The sequence below is a fragment of the Nothoprocta perdicaria genome, unplaced genomic scaffold, assembly GCF_003342845.1.
Source record: "Nothoprocta perdicaria isolate Ctin4 unplaced genomic scaffold, notPer1 scaffold_55, whole genome shotgun sequence".
NCBI classification, from domain to species: Eukaryota; Metazoa; Chordata; class Aves; order Tinamiformes; family Tinamidae; genus Nothoprocta; species Nothoprocta perdicaria.
Genome location: NW_020455810.1, coordinates 2,699,553 through 2,721,385, shown reverse-complemented (window position 1 = coordinate 2,721,385; position 21,833 = coordinate 2,699,553). Strand labels below are relative to the sequence as shown.

The 21,833-nt window shown below is 43.8% G+C and overlaps 1 protein-coding gene across 1 annotated transcript in view; it reads right to left on the bottom strand.

The window, feature by feature from the left end:
- Positions 1-1,162: 1,162 nt before the first annotated feature.
- Positions 1,163-21,833, bottom strand: part of DAP (death associated protein) — a 33,799-nt gene continuing 13,128 nt past the window's right edge. Inside the window, exons 3-4 of the mRNA XM_026048538.1 lie at positions 4,522-4,564; positions 1,163-2,143 (exon numbers count right to left, since the gene is read on the bottom strand). Coding sequence (XP_025904323.1) covers positions 2,024-2,143; positions 4,522-4,564 — 163 coding nt within the window. The 3' untranslated portion in view covers positions 1,163-2,023. The remainder of the gene's footprint in view (positions 2,144-4,521; positions 4,565-21,833) is intronic.

Below are 21,833 nucleotides of genomic sequence, written 5' to 3'. Positions count from 1 at the left end.
TAACTTTTAATACTCAAATTGAAATACGGTGCTGCTTCTCGAGACAGTTGAGATGGATCCAGCCCATGTTGCTCTGTGCATCTGCACAGAGGCAGGTGCGTCGTGTCCCGCTTTGGTCACTTTGGGACACTTCGGTCACGTTGGTTACACCCAGAGGGATGGATGGAGCTCATCCTGCAGGGGATGTTTTGGTCATGGTGGTTACACCCAGAGAGATGGAGGGAGCTTGTCCTGCGGGGGACGCGTTGCTCTGGTCATGGTGGCTACACGCAGGGCCTACGCAGGCCGCATCCTCACAGGCTTCGGCGCGGGCAGCAGCTCCGCCGCGTGGGGGACAACGCTCCCTCATTAAGGCAAGCACAGCCGAAAGAAGGGCTGCAGGATACATGGATGTGTGTGTAGGAGGAGGAATTCCCTCCTCTGTGGAGCGGCCTTCCCGTTTCGAGCCTATTCAGAGACGCACAGGCCCGTCCCACTGCACCTACAGGACGTTGTTGGTTGCTCCCCTCATGAAACAGGACATATTTCCTACCACTTTTTTTCCTTAAGCAGCATGGGAAAATGAATTAATCTGCAATTGTTTCAGAAATTCGTATTTTTTGAACTCGCCTCACTGTTCTTCCATGCTATTTGATTTTAAACATAAATGAGCCCCAAGTGACCCCCGAACTTCCACTAATTTGCCAGATGACTGGCTGCAGCACTACCCATGTACCCACCTTTTGAGAAGCTACTAAATTTTTATAAACCTAGGGGGTACAAAAGCCTGTAGTGTATTTTTACTCAGTTAAAAAGAGAAGTACACTTACAAATGTAGGTTAAAGGTGCAAAAAATTATTTGCACGAGCTTTATAGAGATGAGTTGTGGAAGGAAGATGATGCAGCTAAGCAATTTTGAACATTGCAATCAAACAGATCTAATTACATGGTAAAACCTAATGAGATGGCTCTGTTTTTAAGGTAACTTTTTATATTTCACTTCTATTGTTACTTTCCTTATTCAGAATAAAAAGTCTAGGAAAAACATATGGCGCACAACAGAGTTTGTTTCATAAAGTCAAACACATTTACTAGTGATAGCTCTTATTTTTCAACAATAACCTCAAACGGGAAGCTTAACAAAAAAAAAAAAAAAAAAAAAAAAGAAAACAGATTTTTCTCCAGGTTATTTTTAAGTTTAATTCTGCAAGGTCCCAAACTCTTTCAGCTTGCTATTGCAATTGAGAAATGATCACCTCATAAAAATAGAGCCCCTAGTGAGACAAATGAGATCACAAATGTGTTGCAGACAGCAGAAGTGTTTCTGAAATTCTGATTTCTCACCCCGTTCGTACCCAGAGAGCTCCATATGTGCAAAGCCTGCATGGAAGTACTTCAACAAGATTGGGTGAGTGCAGTGGAGTACAAGGAAAATTCAGCTGAATTTGTGCCCCCTTGAGAATATATCTGGACCCTGTTCTCATCTTATTAGTTGAAACTGGATGCAACTGCTGCTGAGGTATCATTTCTTAGGATACTAAAGACCTCAAGGGGCCTCAAGGCAACCACCAATTTCTGTATCAAATATACAAGCTTTCTCCAGAACGTAAAAGCACCAGCACCAATGGGTTCCTCATTCTTACTGTTTTAGCATAAAAAACCTGCATTAACTATGTATGTGCTACTGTGATGCCAGAGCTAAAAGTACAATTTCTTTAAATCATTAATCATATTACTCATTTTGAATTTTTGCCTTTGTAGTAAGAGAGTCTCACAGAAAAGCAAACTGGAGAAGCTGAATAACACCCCTGATCAGCAAATACGTAACAGAGAAGGGGGAAAATTTCCACCTGGGATAACAACCGATCAATGTCTCCATTCTTATTAACCTTTGAGAATGAAACATACATAGAGAAAAGAAGCAACACATTATTTTAGAGACCAATTTTGCTGATTTGGTAGCATGAATGCTAATGGGATTAGCATTCCTCTCTTGGAAGCGGATTCGTTGATGGCATTTGGGCTGGGACTTTTGATGGAGAGCTCACTTGCGAGGCTGGTGGATGTGCTGCTTGACATGCTGCGGATGAGGGAGCTTCTCCACAGAAGGATGGGGTTTCTGGTGAGCTACCTGAGCTGCAGCTGGAGGGAAGTCCTTATCTCCCTGTTTGAAGAACAAACGAGGAAAAAGCAAAGAAAATTTATAAGCACATTTTATAGGTCAAGTGAACATATTTTTACACAAATGTAAAAAGCAGATGAAAAGAGTGTGTTGCATGTTCCTCCAAAATCACCCTGCATGCCTTCTGTCTTGCCAATGTTTTAACCAACTTCAAAATAACACTGAAATAAACCTCACTTCTTCCTATTATCCATCACATCTTAGAACACAGTATCTTAAAGTGACCAGGGACAAAAATTATGATCCTGCCTTTAGGTCTCATAGCTTCCCGTGCTAACTCACTTTTACAACTATGGGACACGTTTGCTTTTCACAAAGCAGTAAGAAATGGGAGAAAAATAAGGAAAGGCAATGTGAAAAAATACCTGCACAAGAAAGCCAGCTGCGGGAATACTAGTTCTGCAAGAAGAAAGTCATGATCTAGCTCCACTTTCAATTTAAATTTTACAGCTAGATGGCTTATAAGTTTAACACCTGCTTTTAACAGGATCTGCCAGCGTTATTTCTCTCTTGTTACTGTTCTACAGTACCAGCCGGTGTGTAACATTTATGTCACCTACTGAGAACTACCCTTTCCCAGGTGAGTCCCACGGGGTTTTCAGCGGGAATGCATAATCCTAGAGCAAGTGACAGCAGCACACTTGCATGTAATGGGGAAAAAATATTAGCAGTGCTCAGCATCATGACTCCCCTGCTTAAAACTAGGGACAAAAACATCAAAAACCAGGACCATGCTCTATTTCTCGAGTTCACAGGCGGACAGCATTGCACAAAGATGTGCTGTGCAAAGCAGATGCCTTGTCTTACCTCTGTCCCATTTGCACCTACTCCTAATTCTACTTCCTTTCTAATGTGACTTTTTTTCCCTTGATCACTAGGTTAATCTTGTACATTTTTTCTTCCATCTTGGTCTCTGCTCCAGGTTGCTTCCTCTTTCTTTGTTTTTTTGCTTAAATTTGACATTTACTATCTCCTTTCCCCTCTTTGTGGTTGTTTGCCCTTTCCGACTTCTCTGACCTGTGGCATCCTGCTTTCTCAGAAGGGGGATGTGAATGCAGCTCTTTTATGACTTGCTGAGGCTTTAGCAATTGACAGGGTCAGTCTACATTAGCCAGAAACGTCCATCTTAGAATCCCAAAATCACAGAATAATTCAGGTTGGGAGGGACCTCAGGATGTCTCTAGTCCCACCCCCTGCTCCAAGCAAGGTCAGCTATGAGGTCAGAGCACGTTACTCGGGGTTTTATCCACTCTGGTCCTGCAAACCTCCGTGCACAGGGACAGAACGGCCTCTTGAGCCAACCTGCTTCATTCCCTGGCTGTCCTCACCGTGGGAAGTCCTCCTACATCCAGTCGGACATCCCCCTGTCAGTCAGCACCCGTAGGTGGGACAGGAGGCTCTCAGGTCCTCCTGAAGCCATCCCTTCCCTGCGCTCAACACATCCTGGCCCCCTCGGCCTCTCCTCACAGGGCAGGTGCTGCAGCCCCACCACCCTGGGCCCGTCCAGGGAACTCACCCCAGCTTCTCAACAGCCTTCACATAACCAGAGCGAGGGAGGCCAAAGGTGGGCTCGTGTGGCCTGATGAGCACTCAGCAGAGCCCAACCACTTCCCTTGATCTACCAGTGGGTTTCCTGTTGATGCAGCCTGGGTGTTAGATGCCTGATAGGCCTCCACCTTGGTACAGACAAAGGTCAAGGATTCACCCTAGCTTCACAGTGACACCAGTGCATGCCTGTACGCTGTCTTTACCACCTATGTGATGGGACATGGTCACCACATGACACGGTGGTGATAACCACCACAGAAGGGTGACACAGAGACATCACCGTGTGCCACAATGCATAGGGCATGTATTCGTGCTCACACAATTAATGACTAGCTAATACTGATTTCCTAGCTTATGGATTTCCAGGCCTTGCTAGCTGTTAAAATTCAGGGAATGACTCCTAAAAATCCAACTATCTAATGGCACATATGGTACCTCACTGTCTTCAAACATGCATCACTGCAAGCCATGCTCCTCTTCACAGACCAAGCTAGAGCAGCAGACTTGCATGTAATTGCTTTCAAAGAAAATGAATGTAGTAATATCAAGCTTAGATAGGGAAAGAAGATCCAATAATCCTTAAGTGCTTAAATTCAAAGTAAAACAATAAAAGCCATTTCAATAAATAATTTCAATTTCACACCAAACCAAAAAGAATGTTCAGAGATTTAGATAAATATACAAAACATAAAGCACTTTCTCATAAAAGAGGAAGCAGAATGAAGAAGATTAATCTCGCTCTCATCAGTGATAATTTTGAAAGGCCTACAATCACTTTTCTGTGTCTGAAAGAAATTTAATAATAAACTTACCCTGGCAATGACTCCAGAGATGAACACTGCTGGTTTAGGTGGGCTGAAAAACGAAGGATTATTTTAGTTTTATGAGTTGCTCAGAAGGTAAAAATCCGCAACAGAACACATATGCAATGAAAGAGGTGTCATCCTTCCCAATCAATGAGTGTTTCAAGTAGACAAGACAATTTCTCTTCAAATTTCTCTACTTATACATCAGCCACGTACACTCATACAGACCTGTGGGTTTTGGCTGCTCCAGGTTAACTGACAGGAAGGCCAGGCCAACCATACTGTGTTCTTTACATAGAGCTGAAAGTCACTTTGTTTGCATTGTCTTCCTAATCCTCAAATTACATATGGAAGTTGCCAGCAGTATTTTAGGCTTATTATTCTGAGAGATGATGGAAACAGTAGATGGACTAAACTTATGGCGGTGATGGAGAATAACGTAAAAGCCAAGTTTATTTCTGCCAGTCAAGTGGATTAAGACTCTGAGTCTCAGAAAAACACACAACCAATACCTTAATCATGGATTTTCAAGCAGATATTTACCTACTGCAGCACACAGGAGAATCCTGTCTGCAATAAAACAAACAGTAAAAACCACAGAGCAAACTTTGCCCTTGTTTTTCATGGGTCAGCTTCCATTTACACTAATAGGAACAGTCCCAAGGACAGAAACTCTGGAACCTGGTCAATAGAAGGGATCAAATTCCCAGGGCCACTTGGCCACTAAGCTGGCAACCCCTGCATGGAGGTCGGCTCCTCTAAACACTCAGCAACTGGCTCTCTGGACACGTATCACCACCTACAACGTCTGCAGCAAGGTCAAGACTAGCAGTTCCCCCAAACCTTGGCAAAAGATGCACATCTCCCTAAAAACAGGCAGCCCGAGACACTGAAATGGGGAGGGAGAGGGTGGAGGTTAAGTCCTACTCCCTCTGAGCCCCCCACAACCAGGGACTCGCAGCAAGGGCTTCATTAACAAGGCCCCTGAGGAGGTGCCCAAACCTGAGCGTGTCCCATCTGACAAGGCGGGAGCAACAGAAACCAAATTATTAGGGAATGCTGTTTATTAGGGGAATGCTACTCATTACCGTGACACACTTCCCAGCTGCACAGCCCGTAAAGGTGTATTAGCACGATGGTAGGTGACGTGAAGGTGACAGCACACCATCAGATGGTGAGCCTATTCTGCACAAACATTACCTGAGCCCTGCTTCAACAAGAATCATCAGCATCCCTTCCAGGAATTCTTAAAAGACCAGGGAGGCAGGATTAAGAGTGCTTACAGAGAGAGAGAGAAAGACGTTCTGCTTTAAGAGGCTTCCATTTAAAAGTAGCAGCAATATTTGCTATGTGTCATGTCAAAGAGATTTTTGACAGCTACATTAGCAATTCTTCAATCCCATTTTCTGCTAGTATAAACTAATCGTAAGCAAAGATCAGTACTCAAATACTTTCATTTCACCCTAATCATAGTGAGGCTATCAGCATGTTACAGTCTAAAGAAAGTCTAAGAGTCTAAAGTCTAACAGAACACACAAGCACCGCAGGTTGAAGGTCCTGATTGTAAAGTTATTAGTAGAACATTATAAAGAGAATGAGCAATAAATGGAGAAATAAAATGTGTGGCAATTATTCTTCAATTACGCATGGAACCTGGCTTCAATCACACTCAGAGAAACAGCTATTTTTTGTAATGTCAACAGCTATTGACATTACATTATTAACATTTTTTTTTTCCTCTCCTCTTAACATGACCTTTTGGTGTTCACTATGCTCGGATGATGCATGGAATTCCTAACAATATTTCCTGAAAAGAACCTATATTTGGTGGATGTGGTATAGGCTGCTTGCTTACCACCCTACTGTGCAATTAATTCAATGCCCCCGCTAGGTTCTCAAAGCCCGGGCTCCTGTGGAGCCGGAGCAGCTCCCAGGAACAGGGTTTCGTAACCAGACTCCAAGACATCCCATGTGATCGGACTATTCCAGCACCACTCACTCGCTGTCTGAAAAAGCCACCAAAACCAGAAACAAAATGGGAAAATATGTGCAAGCTGCTACCATTTGCAAAACAATTTCGAGTGCTTTAAACTCGATTGGTGGTTTATGCAATGCACAACCTACATTTCCAGTATTTTGCAAGCTGCGACGGTGGCTTTGAGGATATACTTAATCTGATGAAAATCAGTTTGACAGATGTTGTTTTGAAGATTCAGCACTCCTTTGTCTAAGAATCAGGGAACAAAGCAAAAAAAAAAGGTCCTGTCTGACTAAAAGGGAACTCTTGTATACATATATGGACCTTCACAGCCGTCTAATGGGCACATTTATTTAAAGTTAAATAACAGCCACAGCTGGTTTTGTGTTAGGAATATATGGGCATATTTGCCGAGCCTGTTTTGGGTGTGTTTCAGTACCATCAGAACGAACATGTAACACAAGTAATGGCAGCTACCTTTAAAAAAAACATAAAATTAAATGCAGAACTCCCTGAAAATAACACAGTGCTAAGATCAAGAGCTTTGCAAGATTCAAGAACAGAATTAGACATTTATATGAGTTAAACACGTTCGCATTGGTTAGGATAAAAATGAGTAAAAGTTACACAAACCCTGATGCTCCGGGGCTCCAGTTAATTTTAAACTGATATGGACTACAAAGAAATTTCCTCTGGGCAAATGCTCAACTTTGATATGTCATTATCCTTTCTGCCTTCAATTAAACATCACAAGAGATTATTTTCCTATTACATCTGATTGATCCAGAATTCATATAAGCAGTGTAAGTCAGGGCAGCAGCCCTGAGATGCCCAATAGGCCAGCATTTAAACTGGTTAGCCTGGTTAACACAGGCCAGAACCCCCACAGAGGCAAGTCTCTTGCTAGGCTGCAAGATTCTTAGTCAAGAGACATACAAAAATGGCAAAAACTTTAAAACTACACTAGTTTTCTGCATGTGAGTAATTAAATGTTTGTGTTTTCATACAGATGAGAGTTACCTGTGTGCCTTGTTAGGGGGACAGTCTTCCACTGTCATAGGCTGTCCAGGGAGGCTGTGGAGTCTCCTCCTCTGGAGATCTTCCAAACCCGCCTGGATGCCGCCCTGTGCCCCGTGCTCTGGGTGTCCCTGCTGGAGCAGGGGGTTGGACTAGATGATCCATAGAGGTCGCTTCCAACCTCAACCATTCTGGGACTCTGTGACCTGTATCTCATGAACAGAGACCTGCAGCTGGACAAATCCCCGCCAAGGGGCTGTGAACTGAAGAGGCACCTAAACACGGGCTGACCTGCACGCTGCCCCCCAGCACCCCAACACAGCAAAAGTGTGCAGGACCTTCCCCAGCAGCCTGCCTCTCCCTGCCCTGATCCTCTTCCAAGGAAAAGGTACCATTTACTCTGGCACTAACAACCTGCCTAGCAAAACAAAGCGAAAATCACAGGTTTAAAAGCCTGCAGTTACCCCGTGATGCCCCAACTCCTCCCCAGTCAAAGCAGGCTGAAGTTGGGCCATTTGACTTTTGATTAGAATATGCCCTGCAATAATATTTGGTAGATGAATAGAAAGTTCTCCAGATGCTCTAAGTACAAGTTCATCTTCAACCAAAAAAAAAAAAAAAAAAAAAAAAAAAAAAGACTTTAATCCTACCCTTATCTTTCTGGAATTAAAAAGTATTCTGGTGAGTTGTTCAAGCCATCTAGCTTAATCTCCAAGGTTGCCTGGGAATTCATATTTTCTGGTATAAAACACGCGAGTTAACTATTCTTAGTTCCAGTGCAGTGCCTCTTTAAAGATGTCCACATACAACTTTATGGGGGTCCTTATTTGCATTTTCTTGCTTGCCTTTGACTTTGGCATTGTCTGTGAAAATAAATTGCAAGATGATTAAAAACACACTGGGATGATTAAAAACCCATTTCTCAGCAATCGGGTAAGAATAACAGGCACGCTGCTCATCAGCTGCCCTGCAATGCTTTCCAGTTGGTTATAATGCATTTCGGTTATTAATTTTCTGAGCAGAAAAGTAATAATGAGCCCGGCTGACTACCAGAGGGAAATATTCCAGTTGATTGCGCAGGGCCATACAATATCTGATAGTCTGTGATAATTTATCCTTTTGCAGGCATTTATCCACCTGCCACGGCCAGGCTTTCCAGCCGCCGCAGCCACCCACAGGATGGCACTGTTGAACCTCGGAGTCGCGGATGGTCACTAGGGCTGCTGGGGCAAGGCTCAGGTGTCTGTACTTCCCTCTGATGCAAAATCCCGATGAAACGCTCTATACATCACAGATAAATTCATACGCCTGTCGACGGTCGCTATTTTGGGAAAACCATTTTCTCGTCCCCGTGTCTCCGCCTGCATTCCAATAAATCCCACGAGGTGGCTTCCACGCTGCTCCTCCTCCTCGGCAGGCAAAATTAATGACATTTCACGAGTCTTAAGGAAGAACTTAATGCCCTATCAGGGCATTTTAATGACTATTTGTTTTCTTATTCGCATACAAGCAAATTGAGTGTTTTAATCTTTTAATGAGATGGTAAATCACTGCCCATTACATTTAATCACAACTGATACTCATTGTTCCTACACTCGCTGTCAACTTACTGCAGCTTATGGCCTTATCAGCCTCACTAGCCTCTCATTCATCTTTGTTTCTCGTGCGTGTATTAGCCATAAAAGAGATTTCTTTAAGAAAGATATTCACTATCTTGTCCTTACATTGTTGTATGTGACATTGGTACCAGATGGTAAATATATTTTCTTCTTCCTTCCTCTTCTTCATTTCTTCTTCTCATCACAAAATTAAGATTTAGGTATTTCACCTTTTCCACGGACTTGGCAGATTTCTAAGTGATCCCTAATTCTCCCGCTGCTGGTTCATCAATAAGGTTCAACTCTGTCACACCAGCATCTCCACAGCTCCCAGGGACACCAGTGACAAACTCTGCACGCTGCTACAGCCACTTAGCTGTGGAAAAACGACAGCCGTGAAAATTGACTTTAAGCAAGTTCTATTGAAATGGCGACTGAGCTCAAAAGGAAGCTCTAAAATAAGGAATGAAGTAGGGCAGGCTTTAAATGTCTGCACGATGGCCAGCACAGACCATGGTGCACAGCGGGGAGAGAGGACCAAGTCCTCCGAGTCCCTTGCTGAGGAGCAGCTCCGTGCGTGTTCCCACTCCAGCAGCGCGTGTCCCCCCTGGGGACGGGAGCACAACGGGCTCCTTCTGCAGCGTCTCGTCTCTCGGGATGTGTCACCCAGCTGCAGTGCTGCTGCAGCTCCTCTGCACCCCCGGAGCTGGAAGACAGGGTGGAACTGGAAAAAAGCAGTGATGCTTTCCTCGGAGTACAGGATAGCAACGAAGGACGGGCAGAAGGTAGAGGTGAGTAAGAAGGCAAAAATCTTCTCATTTGTGATCTTGTGCCCTGGTAAATTCACGGTCATCTCAGAGACATCCCGTAGTCCAGAATACCCCAGCTGTCTGGAGCACGCACTTCACACCCAAATCTTGCCTTCCTATCTCTCCCAATGTTTTACACGGGGGATGCACAAGTTTCTTCCTACTCCAAACCCGTGAACTTCAGGCACAGAAAGGCAGGCACGCACAGACATGTTTACATGTGTATAAATCCCACCTTGTCTTCCACATGCCTCCACATGCTTAATGAGGAGCCTCCTGAACCCAGTTCCACACTTCCCATGGTAGATGGTTTCTGTCCTTGTGGGAACACCCCTGCTGGGCCAGGCAGCTCTCCAGAGCAAAATCAGACTAAAACCATTGGGACTTGTGCTACCCCCATGCAGGTTCACAGCACCCTGCAGCAGAGCAGGTAGCGGCCACCAGGGAGCACAAGGAGGCAGCAGGACATTCGGGGAGCTCAGGCAAACAGGCTTGCAGTGTTAGACCTCATCCAGAAGACTGCGGGGGCAAACTGCATTGGCCAGGAACTGGCCTTAGTTTAAAGCCTGCTGAATTATTGACATTATTTTCTTCATTCTCCAGTGGTAAGTGGCATTCCTAGAGGTGCAAATCTAAAGCATCTTGCTTTTAGTACTAGAGATCTAACCAGTCACTAATAAAGTTAAGTACATTTTTTAAGGTGGCAAAATGCAAGGACCAAAAGAGCCCTCTAAAAGGAATTCTGACATGAACAGGCCTTTGTTTAGGCAAACCTGGAGAAATTCCATCTCTCCAGGGAGCGGAGGGCTCAGGTCAATGACGGGAAGCAAGGACCACTCTGCTCCTCTGCTGCCACTGCCAAGATGCTGCTCAACTGTGGGGAGCAACGTCAGGAGCAGCTTTTTCCATCCAGGAATGTCCAGCCTCTTGAAGAGAATCAGACACGATTGCTTCTTCCTTTCAAGCTTAAGGGCTCAAGAGGGTGAGCATCCGATATAACTAGAGCAAACTGCAGAACTTCCACTAACGTCCAAGGCGCCGGAATTGGGCATTAAGAAAAGACACAGAAAACAGCTCTGAAGGAATCAATAGGAACGGGGTTTAAAAGCATTCCGTTCAGAGGATTTCAAGGGGAATTTTTAGATGGTGAACTTTCACTCCGTATGAAATGGAAGTCTAGCTTTGTAAGCGGCAACAAAAGCTGTGACAGTGTAAATGCTAACAGATCGATGCGCTGCTAAATCTGAATATGGTTACGTAACAGGCCCTTTCGACGGGATAAAGCCAGTCCTGAAACTCCTGAAAAGTCAATACCACTAGTGATTCTTCTCTTAATCTAACAAAAACAATCGCTAATTTTCTAGATCGATCTGCTGTTAGATCTGTCACATCCCGGTGTTTCATTTGTTTAAATGCCTTTTAATTGCTTTAATAATACCCGAAGCAGCTCATTTCCTTACAGAGATATTGCAGAGCCTGAAAAACACCAGCTAACCACCTGGCAACATAACTTTCACCACACAGATTCAAACAGCCCCTTGCTTATACAGACCAATTTCTTTGAAGAATTGAAGTGAAACAACCAAAGCTCAGTAGCTGCACGGTCCCGGATCTTCCCCCACGAAGCAGCAGTACTGCTCTTGGTACCTTACACTTGTCTCCTGTGCAGAAGACAACAGGAATTAAAAGGACTGCACAGATCAAATGACTGAAAGGGAAAGGTGAGGGAGGTTCCCTTGGAGAGGCCCTTTCCTGGGAAATGCCACCTTGTTTTGCCTCCCTCACTCCGTGGGGCCAAAGCTGTGGTGTCTCTGGCCACTGTCTACATATCACAGGGAGCGACAACACAATAACGAGAATTGCTTTAAGGAATCATTATATTCACCTCTGCAATCAGCAGCGACGTGCAGAACTAAATGTACTTATTAGAAAAATAAATTGCATCCACCTAAGCACTAATTTAGGTTAAATTAGCAACAAACTCTTTTCTGAAGACCCCTCCATGCGTTTGTATCAAAAGGCCATTTCTGTCATCTTATGTGTACTTGGACACAAACTTCAACATTTTAATTAATAGGTTTTTTATTTCCTAATGAAGCAGGATACAGCTTTTATAGGACTCCATTAACATGCAAATGCAGAGATCTCTCCTGATGCAGGAGGTCAGTTTTACTCCGCATAGTTCAACAGAGTAATGGAATCCCAGTTACAGCAGTGTAGAAATTAACAGAAACATATGACACTGCAATCCTGGATTTGCAAGCAGTTAAAAAGTGGAAATACTAATTGCCACACTAAGGACTCCTTTTATAATATGCACAACCAGGTGTGCACGTTCTTAAAGAGCATGGGGGCCGTATTTTTGTAACGTGATGGGACTAATGACAGCTTATTCCTTTCCAAGTTTCTCATTTCAAAAAAATATCTTGTCAACAGAGCAGACATTCCCACTACAACCACCTGTTCTCCATTTTCAATCTCTCGCTGCCATTATTTTTGGTATTTCCCATTCTTTCCAYTCTAACCTCCCCCTCCATTCCTCCTACCCCATCCCAGTTTCTGGACAGCTGGGGCTAACAGCTAAACAACTGTGTTATCTCCATTTTAARGAACCAGTACAAAACCCTTCCCCATTTAGCACAGAAAGCAAGCAGCTGGAGGGAGCTCAGCACCCGCAGGAGCAGGGAGCAAAGGCAAAAATTCAATGGTATTATTTCTGGTAGAGGATAGAAGGGAGCTACTGATGCTGCCCTTTCCTCCTGCCACGACCAGGCAGTTCTGGGCCAGCCCCTTGTCCCGACACACTCAGAGCCAGGAGGGACAGGGCTCAAACGGAGACTTCTCTCCAGGTTACTTCACGCTACCGCCCTACGACAAGTTCATCAGTCATGGGGCTGCTTGCACTCTAGGGAGCCTTTGGGTAACAAGGTCCCAAACCTGCTGCTTTCCTCAAAAACAAAGCAAAACAAAACAAAAAGAAAAAAAAATCTCTGTAACTTACTCACTCTGTAATATATTCACTTCCTATGAAAATAGAAAGCACCAGAAATTTGAAGCTTGTAGGAACAAACCTAACTGGGAGACGACGCACTCCCTGGTTCAGCCAGACTCCTCTGAATTCTTAGGATTTTAGAAAAAGTTGAAAAATTCTGCAACAAAAAGTCTCAAAAACACTTCAGAGAAAATCCTGATCAGGATTTTTATCTTCTATCTCTATGTCAAAAATGTAGTGAGAAAATTATTTAGAGATCCCTTGGTCAGAAAAGCTTATGCCTCCAAACACTGAGGAAGGATTCAGATGGCCAACCTGATTGTGTCAGCAAAGTGCACCATGAAAGAAGGTAAACAGCAAGAGGGACAGAACTGCACTAATAAAACCCCTGCATCTGAGAGAGGTCTGGCACTCCATCAGGATTATTGCTTTGGATCTGATATCTTTCAATGCAGGTAAATCTTAAAATTGGGGCATTCAAAAAAAAATCCAAGTTTTCGACAACTGGAAATTAGGGATATTTGAATTTATTGCTCAGATGAGGCAAAAATTCAGAAAAAATATATTATAATAATAATAAAAATTAAAAAGCAAAAAGGCTAGATGCAACCATATTATGTCTTGGGAAATGGTGTTCCTGGGTGGTCACTTCTCCCCAGTCTCATACTGGTGCCTAGGGCCTGATCCATATGGTAGGTGCAAGTGCAGAGCTGGTGCAGGACCACAATTCAGTCTGCTCCTCAACCAGCACATTGCTGCATCCTACAAAAATCTAGTTCCTTGAGGGGGCTGAGAAACCATTCAGCTGAATTGCTAGGGGTTTGGCTCAAAACATGGTAGTTATGCTTATGAACACAAAGTAAGACCGCAAGAATGCAAATCATGTTAGATTACCTTTATTGATTGCCTTTAAATTTACCTATAATCCTCCTTTTGCATTCTTTTCCAAGATGGTATTTTATAAACCGGTATATATATAATTTCCCACCAGCAGAAATCTTTGCACATTCTTTTCATGCCAAATACCCATTTATTTTGAGTTCACTGTCACCAAAGAAGCAAAAGAGATGACCTGTAAACAGAATATCCATAATTTATGAAGTAACCAAACAATTTTCTAATTTCCATTCTCTTTCATTCCCACTTACGAAAAAAAAATCTGTATTAACCAATGTGGCATACCCATTATTAGCCTGCCCATTTGAAAGGGAAGACAGGCCTCTTGTGTATACTTGCTCTGAATACTTGCTGCTATGACATTAAAATTGACAGAAGGGTATTGGGCTCCTGTCATATTTATTTAAAATCTTTATAGAGAAGCTGTCCGTGGAGATGTCTCCTAGGCAAGCAGATGACAGCAATACCACTGCTGAAACACAACAGCCAGCTGCAAACGGAGATTTAATTTCACTTTTGTCTATCAGAGGGATCTCTCTCAGCTACTTCCAGTTGCAAAGGGAAAACTTTCCAGAAATTTTACCACAGTCATCTTCTTTCATTACTGTAAAAATCAAGGGAAGTAGAAAGTTAAAAATAAAACCGTGCAGGGACTTGAAGCAAGAAAGGAGAGCTTTGTTACGAAGCTCTCCTGTGCAGAACAGTAATTTCCTGATCCAGCGTGGAGAAGATAAGAGCATCATCCACGGTCAGGAAACCCACAGCGCAACCGCGCTCCTTGATTTGCGGGTGGAAATAGGAGGAGGAAGGGCCCATTTTTCCCCAGGATCAGGTAGCTCCGCAATTCTGTGATTACTGGGCAGGTAGCACGGGGCAGAGGAACCTGCAGGGCCAAAAGGGGGAAAGGAAAGAAATAAAAGGGACTGTCTTGGGATCCCTGCCTTTAATAGCACTGACGAGGAAATATTGGGAAGATCTTCCTAGAACAAAGAGAAAGCTCCTGGGACAGGCCTAGATGATGGGATAGGAAGAGTGGGTGTTATTACAGGAGCTAGGTGCATTCCCACCAAAAGGTAACCAGGAAGGCCCCTGAAAAGCCAAATGTCAAAAGCAGGGACCACAAATACCCTGCAGGCTACAATCAGCTGAGCAGAACTGAATCTGATTTTCAGTGCCAAACACACAGTCTCATATAAAGCAATTACAGCCTTTTAAAGTTTAGACATGTACATCACATTATGTGGTATTATACCACAATAAATATCAAAGGTAATTACTGAACTACAAGCTCTTGAAGAGATTATGACATCCAGAACATTTACTTTTTTACGCTTTAAGATTAACTACGTACATGTTGATTCCTCTCTAACAAGCAGCCAAGAAGCGGGTCTCAGCAGCAGCGGCAGCACGGCTGTCCCCCGAGACAAGCTTGCTATTCAAAGCCACAAAATGAGCATTTGCACAGCTCTTGCACAACGCTGCGTGCACACGAGAGTTCAGTCGCCTCCCGCGTCGCGTTTATGGACGTGGCCCCTGCGCAAGGCCGAGGCCGCCCTGCTCTGCCAGGCCTCGCGCAGCGGGCGCACGGCGCCTCACCGAAGGCCGGGAGCAGCAAACCCGGACCTCGTTTCATGGATCACGGCCAGGAGAACCCCTGTCTCACAAGGCACCTTCTGGTTCAGTCTCATGGAATGGCCAAATCTTGTCTGACGAGCTGCCAGGTTAAGCCCAGGGCTCTGGCCCTGACAATAAACACTGCAGAGGACATTCTGTCACGGTGGGAAAGACCACACAGCGAGGTATATATGTCTCTCTATATGTCTAGAGGTACATAGTGTTGCTGACCTTCCTTTTACGGCTCGTCTCAAGTGCAACCCACCTCTAAAGGCTCCACACTTGGAGTAAAGCTGTAAGAGACAAACGTCTGAAATACGTAATTCAATCACATATGATTGGAGTTTATAGTGCCTATTTATACAGAAACTGCCTCCGACATGATAACGACCGATCTGGTCAGTGTAGGCTGTTTTTCTGGCCCCTTCCAGCAATAAAATGCTTTATTAATGAGAAACTATCACTGATATAAGGGTGAGAAAAAAGGCTGAGCTACTGCAACTGCAGGGGGAAGATTCATGCTAAACGCAGGTAAATGAGTAGAGAAGTAGGGATCACCACAGTCAATACAGCTCAGATCCACAGAAGCTGTCTGGATTAAAAACCATCCAAGACTTGATAGAAGGCTAGTGACTTTGTGACACAGCAATATCTTAGGCAAATCCTGGGAAACTCGCTTTCAAATGGATTGTTTTATTCTTCTGCAATGCTTGCACTCCAAAGAAAGCAGCACAGAGCTGTCCAGAGGTTGGCTGGTTGCTGCTTAACCCATCTCCACGGGAGGAGAGCATCGCAGAGGAGGAAGTCAAGGCTCACACCGTCAGGGTAAACAGTAATTTACAAATATAAAGCCTTAAGAGCCTTAGTTTTGATAGAGAACCTCTGATAAAAGCGGTGCCATAAAAATAACCCATGGAATAAATACACATAAGCAAACCACTGACATTGCTTAGCAACTGGCCTTTAGATATTGGAGTGAGTTTGAGGCACTTCATCCTGTTTGAAGCTCAGACACCAGAGTAAGCAACATACCCTTCAAAATGAATACACAATCCCCTTCACACTGGAGTCTCCTCCAGTTGAGATGATCTTCTTAGTCAGGAAATTGTTTTTTTTTTCCCCTGACATTAGCTTGACACTCATACTTTAAACAAAAAGCCTCTCTCACTGTAAGACAAAGGGACAACTTCTCTCGATGAAAAAAAAAGTACAGCTTCATACAAAAATTTCTGTCCACACCAAATGACCTCTCTGTTTCCACAACAGTCCAGATCTTTAGAAGTCACTATCTGGAGAGAGATATTAAGAAAAAAAAAAAAAAAAAAAAAAAAAAAAACCCACCACCTTCAGGAAAGACAACAAGGCTACTCCAAGGTATGAAAAGGCTAAGTAAGCTGCAGCAATTACTAGAAGACTATTTCAACGAGTGCACAGTATGTAGTAACATTTCTGCAGGGTTTCTCTTGAGAACAGGCAGAAGCTCTGCGCTTGGGCTCTCTGACAGCCCAGGAACAAAACACACGCTGCTCACCCGAGGAAACAAGCGGTGCTGCTCTACTATTTTCTGGACACTAGAAGCTCTAGAACTCATGAGGAACCTTGAGATATTGTTTGCAACACCCTAAAACGATCATCAAGCCACAGAAAATATTAGCTCTAAGGTTTTTTCAGAGTCTAGAAATACTAAGGGCTTCACTCGAGCATCACTTTGAGGCCGTCACCAGCTGCGTGGAACTCCCACCCGTGCAGGCGAGCAGCCCTGCGGGCAGCCCGAGGCACCAGGCAGCGCTAAGTGACATTAATCGAAGCTGCAAACCATACCCTCTCTGCCCAGCTATGTTGTAGCAGCGTAAGTTAATCCCTCCTGAGAAGCAGATAGGAAGTACATTGCACAGAAAGGTGAGCCTGGAAAGGTCGCTTCTTTCCTTGCTGCACTCATACTGACACAAGCCAGTAGCTTAAATTTAACTTTAAACCCTGTATGAGCTTAGCGTATCACTAGTATGAGCTTAAGGTATCAGTGGGGTGGGAGGAACAGAGGAGGGGAAAGGAAGGGGTCACAGAGCAGTGGAACAGGCTGCCCAGGGAGGCTGTGGAGTCTCCTTCTCTGGAGGTCTTCCCAACTCGCCTGGATGCCGCCCTGTGCCCCGTGCTCTGGGTGTCCCTGCTGGAGCAGGGGGTTGGACTAGATGATCTCTGCAGGTCCCTGCCAACCTCAACCATTCCATGATCCTGTGACATCTGAGTAGACTGCTTATAAATGCTAAAAAGTCTATCACCTACCCTAACAAATGACCAAAATACTTTCTAGGGGTCAGATTCGTTCTGTTCAGGCCAACTTGCACCTGCTAAATCAGCCTTCTCCGGACAGTGTGAGCACTGCAAAGTTACCCCCTGCAATGGGGAAGGCTCAGGGCAGCTGGGCAAGGGCCACGGGGCCATGAGGATGAATGCAGGGAGTGACTGGCACCAGCTGCTGCGCAGACAAATGAACTTACCTCAACACAAAGGGGACCAAACGGCAGCCTTTGCTTTGGATCAGGTCACTATATAGATCAGTTAAATGGATCAGTAGATTTTATCACAGTTGAGTGGATGTGATGGGCGTTTGTTTCCTCCTCAATTCAACAAAAAAGGAGCAAATGTCTCTCTGGCGTTGCCAGACCAGCATGGGCATATACAGGTGGCTCTGCCAAACACTCAATATCAAAACTGAGCAACTAACAAGAAGAGCTTTGAAGACTGCAACAGGCTTGACCTGGCTTGAGCTGGCTTCAACCCTGGTATTCTCTTCTAGCCACTGGAGATGCCCAGCATCCTGACAGGGGAAATAGTACAGGACAGGAATGGGAACAGCACTGATGTTGTGAAAAGCACAGCAATGGCTATGTTTTGCTAAGTGTTGCTTACTCCTGCATTGTGACAGCATATTGCTGTGTTACTCTGCTAAATCACAATCCCATTTAATAACAGCTATAATTAAATTTGATACTAAACACTGCATAAACCCTCCATGCACAGAATACCTAAAAGTACCTGATCTGAGAGTTCTGGACTTTGTCAGACAGCTGTTCTGCACTACGCTTCAGCAACATCCCTTCATCCAGTAGAGATTTCCTCTGGTTATGAGAGCTTCATCCAAGATGATGCCTGTCTCAATGAAACTGAATCCCTTGTCCATGGCAGGAAATGCTCACTGAGACACTGGACTGTTCAGTTACAGGGGATGGACGATAATCTCAGTCTCTCTGCATCACCTATTGCAATTACTGCAAAAAAAAACCTGCAAAAAACAGCTGTCTCTGTTCGCAAGATACTGCAAGATCAGGGCACTGATTAGCTAGGAGATGTTTTCTGGAAACATCTGGTTCTTAGAATTCATCAGCTAAGGAAGGAAAAACAAGCAGAGAAAAAAAGACCTTGAAGAGATGTACAACAGAAGTTACTGGGTAGGATTCACATGACATGATTCATTGCAGCACCTCTAGCTAAACAGAAGCCAGACCGCATTAGTGCCTAATTTTGGAAAAATTCATCTTGATGCTCCTTGAAAGATTCATGCACGAGTGACAGCAAAGCTGAGGCGGCTCTCAACAGGGCCTGACTTGGGACACAGCAAACAGGCTGCCCCTCTACAGGGAGAACATTTTCTTCACACAGAAAGGACCGTCCCTCTGCCCTCCTTCCTGGGAGGCAGGGCTGTCTCCAGCTGTTGGAGCAGCCGCCTTCAGGGGAAGATGAACTGTTGTGCCACACTGGAATTGCCAAGAACTTTAAGAAGCAACTTAACAGCTTAAAGGAGAGGGCTGGCAGTGGTTTCCTTGTCAAGGAGATACCCTCTGGCATTTGTGAGAAAAAAGCACACAGTACAATAGTCCTTGAGGTGAAAGCAGTGCACTTAGGATAGCATTAGGATGCAGACAGGGCAAGATGTGCAGGTACCAGTAATACCTTCAGTTTTGAAACACAAGTGCGAATATTTCGAACCTCAGAAAGTTCACACACACACACACACACACACACACACACACACACACACACACACACATATATATATATGTATGAACTTGACTGGTTGGGAATAGATGAAGATAAAATAAAAAGAGGCAAAAGAATGGGACTTGTGAAAATGAGAGGACAGCAGCAGCTGAGCTGGAGAGAAATGTAACAAGGAGCACTGAGGGACAGAATACACTCCGTGGATGCTGAAGCAGCACCTCATGATGAGATATATATTTACTTAGAAGTAAACATAACATGAAAAGCTTTCTATAAATTTTGCTGGCACTGCTGGGCATTTTTTGGCTACAGTCACAAGGCAAGAGGTGACAAATTTACGTCACTTCTTCAGGAGCATTTTAATTACAGGTGAAACAAAGCTCCATATAAGAAACTCGTCCAGCAGTCAGACAGCTGCTGGCAAAGTCAGTGCTCAACCCTGAGTGTTTTCTGAAGTCTCCCCTTCCTGAGAAACCCTCACACTTCCCATCTCAAGGCCAGGCTCTCCGCAGCGCTCTGGAAAGCTGCGTTTCCTTTTGGAGACAACCAAGTACATTCTGTGACTAAGAGGTAACGTCTGATTACACTAGTGAAGTGAGAAGAATAAAACTTCCACGATTCATAAAATGGGTTCCAAGTCTAATGTCAGTTGCCAAGCAGCTCTTCTGAGTCTTTGCTTTGATCAGAGAAAGTGACCTTTTTGTCCTTTGAATGCCAACTGGAAAACAAGCTTGCAATTAGTTCTTTAAAGTTCAAGTGATTCTAATGAAACCTCTTATGATCGAAAAATGCAAATTAATGCTGTAGTTTTACATCTTGATCATTCGGGGAATTCAGGTTGTTCTCTGTCCCAGATACACTCAGAGTGTAGAAGAATATATTAACATCACCAAAAACATTGGGGTAAATATTCTATCCTGACACCAAAACTTGCAATATTTATATTCTGTGTTAACAAGCAAAGATGATGAAACAGGAGTACAACAGCGTTCAAAACACTTGATGTAAAGAGTACAAAAACTTGCATTATTTCTACAAAGGATTACTTAGAGGTGGTTGTTATTAAAAACATACGAGTTCCAGCTCTAAGTCAAACAATATTTAGATAAAAGAGCTGAAAATGATTTTGGTTCCAAGGTATTTATCATGTTTCCCAGCACATCGGTCTGTCAGACATAACAAGTAGTTTGCTTTCAAATTAAAACTGAGAGTCAGTCGCTTGGTGAAAGAATGTGTATTAACTCAATGAAAGCACATATCTTTCTTCTTTCTAAATACCTCCTTCATCAAACAAAACCAGCTCCTTCTGCTACGCGGTATTGCTCGGACTGTCCCACAAGTTCTTACCATGAACAGAGCAAACCTCTAACTTACCTGCAGGTAGGACACAATATGGAAAAATTTCCCCTCCCTAAAGACGCTAGCATGAAATTGCAGTGAGATATTCCACTTATTTACTGGGACAGCAAAATAGCAGAATGTATAGGAGCCTGGCGGAAGAGAGATCTACTCCTATAGCAGCGTGTTCAATCAGGATGAAAACGTGCTCCAGGGATCTGACACTTAGTAAATACGGTGCCTTCTCCACCCCACTGCCTGCCCTCAGAGAGCTGCTTCATCTGCTTGGGCAGTGAGGTCTGGGTGGCTTTGGAGAGAATAACAATAACCAAAGCACAGTTTGGACAGTTGATGTTCAGCATACCTGATATTGGTATATCTGTAGGCATATATATATATATATAAATATAAAAATGTGTCTGCAGTGTGTCTAGCTATTTCTATCAGAAGTGAAGGGCACTGAAGGACAGTTATTTTTACTGTATCCAAATGAAATTCCCAAAGAAATACAGGCAAAATTAGGCTTGAACACTTCATCATTTTAATTCAGTATGGAGAAAAGATTCCATTCAGCTCAGTAGCTCACCTTATCTCTGGAAAAAGTGCTAGAAACTCATCAATAAGCAAATTAAAGAAACACGTTATTATAGGGAAAATTCTCCCTACCATATCACATGGAGTTTGGCATTTATCAAGGAAGACTCTGTGTGGGCTTGTATATGTGTATAGGTATATATGCACATATAGGTACACATCTGTGTGTGTGTGTGTGTGTGTATGGACACACACACATTACTAGCTAGCTACTACATTCCACAGCTCTTGGTTGTAGCATTATCCAAATCTTAGGTCAACTCTGCTTCAACCAAATATTCTAATTTTTGGATAAGGCTTTCAGAAATACTCTTATAGACAAACCAGCAGTCTGAAATTCCCAGCCCAAACTATAAAATAACACGGCTAAAGCACTCCCTGTACTACCAACCTCAGCTCATTCCTTCTGCTCTCTTACACAGAAGTTCAAACAGAGCTCGCCGAGCTGATCTTTTCCTTTTCAGCAAACCTGAAGTCCATCA